The sequence below is a fragment of the Rhineura floridana genome, chromosome 17 (genome assembly GCF_030035675.1).
Source record: "Rhineura floridana isolate rRhiFlo1 chromosome 17, rRhiFlo1.hap2, whole genome shotgun sequence".
In the NCBI taxonomy this organism is placed as follows: domain Eukaryota; kingdom Metazoa; phylum Chordata; class Lepidosauria; order Squamata; family Rhineuridae; genus Rhineura; species Rhineura floridana.
In genome coordinates this window covers 17165969-17175358 of record NC_084496.1, presented here as the reverse complement: position 1 = coordinate 17175358, position 9390 = coordinate 17165969, and the positions used below count along the sequence as shown (strand labels likewise).

At 41.7% G+C, this 9390-nt stretch overlaps 1 protein-coding gene across 3 annotated transcripts in view; it reads right to left on the bottom strand.

Moving 5' to 3' along the window:
• Positions 1 to 3472: 3472 nt before the first annotated feature.
• Positions 3473 to 9390, bottom strand: part of TRRAP (transformation/transcription domain associated protein) — a 321632-nt gene continuing 315714 nt past the window's right edge. For all 3 annotated transcript variants that reach the window (XM_061599260.1, XM_061599263.1, XM_061599262.1), the window contains 2 exons: positions 8661 to 8855; positions 3473 to 4731 (listed from right to left, as the gene is read on the bottom strand). In XM_061599260.1, the coding sequence (XP_061455244.1) occupies positions 4447 to 4731; positions 8661 to 8855 (480 nt within the window). In that variant the 3' untranslated portion in view covers positions 3473 to 4446. The remainder of the gene's footprint in view (positions 4732 to 8660; positions 8856 to 9390) is intronic.

Below are 9390 nucleotides of genomic sequence, written 5' to 3'. Positions count from 1 at the left end.
TTAAAGCTACGAAGTGCTATACAGTAGTTTAAAAAAAGATTTAACCGGGGGGGTGCCTGACGTTTTTATATATATCTCGAGAACCGCACCACCTAGAAACTTAATTTTTTTTTAAATGAAAGCTGAGAATCCGGGCCACCTAAGGGGCTAGCTGGGCGCCGGGTGGCATGCTTAGAATCCGGGTAAAACCCGGCTATCCGGGCAATATGGCAACCCTAATAAGACGACCCCCGGCGTATAAGACGACCCCAGACTTTGGAGAAGATTTTCCAGGGTTAAAAAGTCGTCTTATACGCCGGAATATACGGTAGTGTACTTAGACTTTCAAAAAGCGTTTGACAAGGTACCTCACCAAAGACTTCTGAGGAAGCTTAGCAGTCATGGAATAAGAGGAGAGGTCCTCTTGTGGATAAGGAATTGGTTAAGAAGCAGAAAGCAGAGAGTAGGAATAAACGGACATTTCTCCCAATGGAGGGCTGTAGAAAGTGGAGTCCCTCAAGGATCGGTATTGGGTCCTGTACTTTTCAACTTGTTCATTAATGACCTAGAATTAGGAGTGAGCAGTGAAGTGGCCAAGTTTGCTGATGACACTAAATTCTTCAGGGTTGTTAAAACAAAAAGGGATTGCGAAGAGCTCCAAAAAGACCTCTCCAAACTGAGTGAATGGGCGGAAAAATGGCAAATGCAATTCAATATAAACAAGTGTAAAATTATGCATATTGCAGCAAAAAATCTGAATTTCACATATACGCTCATGGGGTCTGAACTGGTGGTGACCGACCAGGAGAGAGACCTCGGGGTTGTAGTGGACAGCACGATGAAAATGTCGACCCAGTGTGCGGCAGCTGTGAAAAAGGCAGATTCCATGCTAGGGATAATTAGGAAAGGTACTGAAAATAAAACAGCCAATATCATAATGCCATTGTATAAATCTATGGTGCGGCGGCATTTGGAATACTGTGTACAGTTCTGGTCGCCTCATCTCCAAAAGGATATTATAGAGTTGGAAAAGGTCCAGAAGAGGGCAACCAGAATGATCAAGGGGATGGAGCGACTCCCTTACGAGGAAAGGTTGCAGCATTTGGGGCTTTTTAGTTTAGAGAAAAGGCCGGTCAGAGGAGACATGATAGAAGTGTATAAAATTATGCATGGCATTGAGAAAGTGGATAGAGAAAAGTTCTTCTCTCTCTCTCATAATACTAGAACTCGTGGACATTCAAAGAAGCTGAATGTTGGAAGATTCAGGACAGACAAAAGGAAGTACTTCTTTACTCAGTGCATAGTTAAACTATGGAATTTGCTCCCACAAGATGCAGTAATGGCCACCAGCTTGGATGGCTTTAAAAGAAGATTAGACAAATTCATGGAGGACAGGGCTATCAATGGCTACTAGCCATGATGGCTGTGCTCTGCCAGCCTAGTCAGAGGCAGCATGCTTCTGAAAACCAGTTGCAAGAAGCCTCAGGAGGGGAGAGTGTTCTTGCACTTGGGTCCTACTTGCAGGCTTCCCCCAGGCACCTGGTTGGCCACTGAGAACAGGATGCTGGACTAGATGGGCCACTGGCCTGATCCAGCAGGCTCTTCTTATGTTCTTATGTTCTTAAAGAGGAGGAGAAGAATGCAGACATGAGATAATCAGCAATAGGTTTGTAAAATGGAAATTGGGAGCATATTATTCATGTCTTCTTGTAGCTCCATCTGCCTTTGAGAACTATAGTACTTATAGAACTTTTCAAACAAAAATACTTTTTCTTTTATTTCATTTTCTACTAGGATAGTAAAATGTGTGTATTTCCTAAACAAAATCTGAATTGTTCATAAAAATGGAAGTAAACTTAAATGTGTAAAGTAAGCTGAGTTTGAAATCAGTAGGTGGTATGCTATGCTACTCCTACTCAGAGTAGATCCATTAAAGTTACTAAAAGACTACCATAGGTTCATTAATTTCAGCGGGTCTGCTATGAGTAGGACTTAGTTGAATACAGCCTTTTATGTTTGAAATCTTTATTTAAGTTACATTTTAAGTTGTGGGACTCAGAATCAGCCCTGGTACTGAAAAATTTATTTTTATTCACTGTATCCATTTACCCCAATACTGCCTTTCTGCCAAAGCATTCCGGGACAATTTTCATTTTGAAATAATTTTTATTTCATTCTTATGGAAAACAATAAAGAAACAGGGCAGGAAGATAGTGATAAGCAAATTCAAGACCCTCTATACTTGTTACACCATGACGAGTTGGAATGGTCGTGTAGAAGGCAGTTCTGGGAGGGGAAACAGCCAAGCAGCTGGGTTCAGCTGAGCTGATGGAAGAGTCCTTGCTATTTCCCCTCTCCCTCCAATGTAGCCAGGTGAAATGGCTGCTAAAGGAAGTAGAGTCAAATAGGAGTTGGTCATAACTGAGCCAATGCAGGGGGCTGTGCTGTCTGTCTCACCTGTGCCTCACATGCAAGTGGAATGGCCAGTTCTAAGAGGGTAGGGGTATTTAAAGTATTTTAAATCTGGATAATCTGGAAAGGTATTGAAAATAAAACAGCCGAGATCATAATGCCGTTGTATAAATCTATGGTGCGGCCGCTTTTGGAATACTGTGTACAGTTCTGGTCGCCTCATATCAAAAAGGATATTATAGAGTTGGAAAAGGTTCAGAAGAGGGCAACCAGAATGATCAAGGGAATGGAGCAACTCCCTTACGAGGAAAGGTTGCAGCATTTGGGGCTTTTTAGTTTAGAGAAAAGGCCGGTCAGAGGAGACATGATAGAAGTGTATAAAATTATGCATGGCATTGAGAAAGTGGATAGAGAAAAGTTCTTCTCCCTCTCTCATAATACTAGAACTCGTGGACATTCAAAGAAGCTGAATGTTGGAAGATTCAGGACAGACAAAAGGAAGTACTTCTTTACTCAGCGCATAGTTAAACTATGGCATTTGCTCCCACAAGATGCAGTAATGGCCACCAGCTTGGATGGCTTTAAAAGAAGATTAGACAAATTCATGGAGGGCAGGGCTATCAATGGCTACTAGCCGTGATGGCTGTGCTCTGCCACCCTAGTCAGAGGCAGCATGCTTCTGAAAACCAGTTGCCGGAAGCCTCAGGAGGGGAGAGTGTTCTTGCACTCAGGTCCTGCTTGCGGGCTTCCCCCAGGCACCTGGTTGGCCACTGTGAGAACAGGATGCTGGATTAGATGGGCCACTGGCCTGATCCAGCAGGCTCTTCTTATGTTCTTAAAGCAGCACAAATGGCTAGCAAATTAATTACTGCACCAGGCTCACAGAATGTATGGTTCTTGTTCTTGGGTTGATTTAATATCCACGCTCCTAAGAATTGAATTATGATGTGCACACTGCGTATTTAGGTTGGGAATAATTCTTAATGCCACAGTCCCTCTGCTTTGGAAGCCTCTTTTTGCCATTGCTTATTTTTAATTCATTGCTACCGAGTCAACTTCAGGAAAATAAGCACAATTACAGTGTTTTACAAAATATTTATTTTGAAAAAGTTCACTGTGTACAAATTTGAACTAGAACATTCTCAACACTGCAAGTTTTGTAAAAAAAATGCTAACATGGACCCAAGTAAAAGCAACTTCATCTTCTTTTTTTAAATTTCAAAGATAAAAACTAAAAATAGTTCCTTGAGAAGCTACTTAATATACATTTAAATGTGCCAAAACTCAAGAAATAACCAGTTTATCATACACTTTTTTATTTGCGTTGCACCGGTTCCATCCAAATATGTAACTTAATGGATGACAAATTCACTTTTATGTCAAATTCTTCTTATGCATAAGTGAGCCACTTAACTAGCTTTCAGAAATGGGTCCAATTTCACTGTACAATGCACTGCAGGAAAAAAAACTAGCACAATTTGATCATTTTTCTCCTAGTAGTGACCAAACAAGGGTGATTTTTTCCCCTATACACTTTTCTACAAAAGCCACTGTACAATCCAGTTTGATGCACACATATTTCTGATTGGATTAAAATGGCATTGAAGTAGTCTTTGTATCAATTAGAAGGTAAACAACAAAGAAAACACTTTTTATGAAAAAAGTCACGCAGTAAAACCCACAATGTGGGAATACAAATTTCTTAAAGTATTTGTTTTCTTTTTTAAAAAAGGGGTTACCAGTAGGCCTGCTGCTTGCAAGTCACATACACATCCTCACTTTAACACAAAACAAGAGACTGTTCTGTTCAAACCTCCTCTTCCTTTCAAGCCACTTCCATAGGAGTGATCCTTGCATAATAAGCATGCAAAATGACTTTGAGGGTGTAGAAGCAGCAGCACTCCTGTAAACATGATCACACCAAAGACTGTCAAAAAGTCGGATCAGGACAGGTGGCAAAGAAGCAGCAAAGCAAGTCATGGTTCAAAAAGAAGTCTTCACATTTTTTCCCTTTCTCTCCCCCTAAGATATAACGGAGATCTTCACAATGCCAAGTTAGAGCCAAGGGTGCCAGGCGGGATCCATACGGCAGAGGTTGTCTAGGCTGTTTGCCGCAGCAACCAGGGTGTTGACTTTGCTCTCTCCTCCTTCGAACTGAGCCAGATTATGAAGTCGAGTCATGATGGCAGTCACAGCTTTCTGAACCAGTGAAACCAGCTGCTGACTGTCCATGTTCTCTGGCTGTCCAGCTGCTGAGAGGGGGGAGGAAGTATCCTCTTGGGTTTTCTTGTGCCAAGCAATTATTTCATCTCGCAGAACAGTCTTCAGGATACCATCAACCTGCAACGGGGGGGGGGGCAAAAAAAAAAAGATAATTATGTTTAACTAGGATGGACTATCAAGGGATTATGAATTTAGTGAAACTGTAATGAAAGCGTACCATAGAAGTTTGGCTGACCTGTATAAATCTTAAAAAATAAAACAAAAATGCTCTTTATGGTGGCAAGTTCAGACAATTGCAGCCTAGAGTGAGCTGCATTATTAAAAGCTATGTATTTGGTTTTTCCTTCTAAAATGATTTATGGTAGTTTACTATAGGAGTTTCTTTTTCCTAATGCTGGCGGCAGAGGGGGGGAGGGGAACAGCATCTAAAAATAGCATCCGCCCCCCTACAGTAAACAAACAGATGGCATGTTGAAGTGGTGCAGTCCAATGGCACCTCCTCAGGATTTTAGCACTTCGTTCTACTGCATGTGATGACCAGACCTTCAGCTGGTTCCAGTCCATCCACTTCACGGAGGCCATTTTTTTGCTCCTTCCTTCTCTCCTGTCATTTCACATGTTTACAAGCTTGAGCATGTAAGATGTCTGTCTGTCCTATTGCGTGGAGCGCATGGCACCACAAGTCTCCTATTGCTGCACTGGGTATCAATATGCTTCCAGACACAAGTCATATGTGTTGGTAATAACCTTTAAAGCTCTAAATCAGGGGTGGAGGACCTTTTTTCAGACCAGGGGCTGTATTCTCTTCTGGGCAACCTTCTGTAGGTCACATGCTGCTGCTGGTGGGTGGGACCAGAAGTAGCAGTGCGTGGAGCAATGAATATCAATTTTACCTTTGCATATATGCACACTTACCACCCACTCTGTCCTGCATCCAGACAAGCAAGATGAGTGATTAAGGACACATTAATCACCAAAGCAAAGAACATTGGAGGATGATGCAAAACCGGGGTTATAGCATGGGGAGACGGGATATGGCTGAGAAGGGCTGTGGCCTGGAGAGAGTCCTGTTCTCTTGTGTAATTGTTTTGTAATCTTTTTATGGAATTGTAATTTTTGTATGTTTTAAATCATCCTGAGTGGCACATTTACATAGAAGGGCAGAATATAAATACTCCAATCAATCAATAAAAGAAATTATTATTGATGTGGTGCACTTCAGGAAAAAACCTCAAGGTTTATATATTTTAATTCTCTCTGATTTCAGTTTTTTTTCTGTACTTGCATTTAAGGTAAAAAAAGAATTTAGCACAACTGCAGATTGAATCTTAAGATGCCTAATTAAGAAAAATCACACAGACAATTTGTGCGCACTCTTCATGTACTTTGTGGCATATTTGGTGTAATCTGGCAGCTGCAAATTGCCACCCAAATGCAAGGATCTTTGTCCCGGTGAAGCATTGGAATTTAAAAAGGAAGTAAGCCTATTCCTTTAGCAAACCACACCCTGCCAAGAGCTGAAGTCCATCAAAGTCACTATATATCTTTGGATTCCTACCCCACTTCACAAGCTGCCAAGAGAGATTCCTAGTTGCAGCATTATTTGAAAAGATCTAAACAATGCTGCATTTATTTATTTATTGCACTTGTATACCACCCCATAGCCAAAGCTCTCTGGGTGGTTTACAGCAATCAAAAACATTAAAACAAATATACAATTTAAAACAAAATTTTAAAATTTAAAACAATATAAAAACAATTAAAAAAAAGCATTTGTCATCTGCATCATCATTTATAGACTTGCAAACACTGGCATTGCTGGAATGGCATGGCAACTGCTGAGGCAAGTTAATTTCAACCCAACAGGCCAAGCTGAGAATAGAATTATCCTCCACCTTGCTGCATTCTGCCCAAGAAGCAGGGCTGCAGACATATCAGCTGGCCTTTTTATGGATCTGCTGTCAGACAAAAGAAAGTTAATCATTCTTTAATTGTCTGGAAAATTCCCTCTGAAGAGGGACTGCACTACAAAAGCTCTTTTCAGATGTACTTCAGCTCAATATATAATCTACCGAGGCAATTCAGAATTGGCAATGGGAGGGATACACAAGAATAGACAAATTCATGGAGGATAAGGCGATGGCTATGTTCTACCTCCACAGTCAGAGTCAGTATGCCTCTGAATGCTATTTGCTAGGGAAACGGCTCTTGTGCTCAGATCCTGCTTGTGGGCTTCGCATAGGTATGTGGTTGGCCACTGTAAGAACAGAATGCTGGACCAGACAGGCCACTGGCCTGACCCAGGCTCTTCTGTGGGATGCAGACATCTTCAGCAGGTCAAATTCTAGGGCTATCATAGGGTCAACCCCATGACTGCACATTACTATCCTTAGTAGTATCCTTAGTATTCTAGAAAAGGGGAAAACAGTTTATAGGAGCACATGCAGCACAAGAACATATGGATCAGGTCAATGGCCCATCAAGTCCAGCATCCTGCTCTCACAGTGGCCAGCCAGATGCCTCCGCCATAACATACTGCCACTGAAGTGTGGCCAATTTTGTAGAGGATTGAAGCATCAGGGCTACTATTTAACCCCATATAAAAAAGCTCATATTATGCTTATATGAGACTTCTGCCCAAAGGAGGAGAAGATAGAGTGGAACTATGTTGAACTAGAGAACACTTGTTTCTCAAGTTAAAGGTAACCCGGACATAGAGAGCATTAGCAAGCAAGAGGTGGTGATGGGTGACCCACTGGTCAATTCTCCCCTACACCAATTGTTCTCAGACATTTTTCCCCCATGGACCTCTTGAAAATTACTGAGGGTCTTGATAGGCCACTAAATTATTTTTCTACCTGTTGGTGCAATTGTATGGTGTTGTGCTGGACGATTTTTCTGCCTATATTTTTACAGACACACTGTGACCCACCTGAATGAACCTTGAGAGCCAGAGTTTGGGAACCCCTGCTCTACACATATACACCACTGTGGATGGGTTTACTTTTGGTTTCTAAGCTGTGGTGGTGGTGAGAGACCGGAAAGAAGAACAGCCAGAAGGGATGCTTGGATAGCTTCACAAGAGGATTAGACAAATTCATGGAGGATGTGGCTATCTACGTCCACTTTATACCATTTGCTGGGAATCACAAGTGGTGAGAGTGTAATTGTGCTCAAGTCTTGCGTACGGGCTTCCTTTGTCTGAAATCCTGGAGAGGTGCTATCAGTCAGTGTAAACTGGGGTAGCCAATGTGGAGTCCTCCAAATGTTTTGGACTCCAGTTCCCATCAGCTCCAGCTGGATGGGTCAGTGGTCAAGGTTGATGGCAGTTGTAGTCCACAAAAACTGGTGAAGACAACAATGAGTTGGATGAATATATCAGGTGCTGGAAACCATAGAAGGGGAGAGTGCTCGTGTTCAGGACCTGCTTGTGAGCTGTCCTTGTGAGAATAGGATGCTGGACTGCATGGATCACTGGCCTGATATAGCAGGGCTCTTCCTACATTTTTATGAGGGATTATGGGAGCACTGGGCAGAGAAAAAGGTATTCAAACCCCTTCTGGTCAACAATTTACCCATACAAATGCCCTCCTTTGAAAAGGGTTTGGAGGGGTGCTTGAGGAAAGAGAGCTGGCATCACACAATTATTTTGGGAAGCAGTTCCAGACATAGGACAGGAAAGGACATAAGGGCAGAACTGTTTAAGGGAACAAGAGATCTTCAGAAACTGAAGTGTGGTGGAGCTGGAGGAAATGAAAGTCATAGTCATGGATGCATTGGGATATGAGAACTGAGAGATACAGGGTGGTGATGGACTTTGAAGGACAGGACAAGGTATTTGGGCTAGATCCAGGAGTGGGCACTACTATTTGTAATCTTCCCATGAAGCAAACCCTGATAATATTTCAAAGAACTCCACAGTTCCTCATAACACAGTTTGAGAACTACTGTGCTAATGGATCAGCAAAGCTGAGTTCAGTAGGAAAATATAATTCAATTATTTGGTATCAAAACATACCCACATGCAAGCATCACACTGTACATACCTTAAAGTTTGGCTGTGCAAAACAGCGAGCAACTGCAATCATAGAGGCAGTGAGTGGGCCAGAAACTCCAATAGTAGTGAGAAACTCAGAAATATTCGGCGTGAGTCGAAACGGAACAGGGCGGTTGGCATCGAGATCCCCAGTGGCATCATTAATATCAAATCGGAAGTATGCTACATTCAGTTTGCCGGTATCCTAAAAAATTTTAAACACACACACACGCACAATGGACATTAGAAGAAAAGCAAAAAGTTATCCAAAACCAACTGCATCTATGAATGTCTGAAAGATTCCCTTGTGTTGAAGTTGTTAATGCTGGCAGAATAAAAAGGACAGTTTCCACTGGTATTTTTACTCCAATAGCCTCCCACTCAGGCAATATGAGCACAGAGGAAGGTTAATAGGAAATTCAGACATGTACACTATTCCGTATTAGCAGGTGTATAAAGATGACAGACAAGAACATCCCCAATAAATTATCATTCTTGAATAAGGGCTCTTTTGTGGTACTGGTGGAGGGATCAGGGCACAGAAAAATCTCAATTTAAAGTGGTATGATACTGCTTTAAATGTATAGTGCAGATGGGGCCATAAAACTAAAGCAGGATATAAACAAACAAACAATGACAATAACTGTTGTAATTGCCTTAGAGACCCATATAGATGAAAAGGAAGGATACAAATGTTTTAAACAAAGTACTACATGTATTGCTACATTTGTGATGCAAGA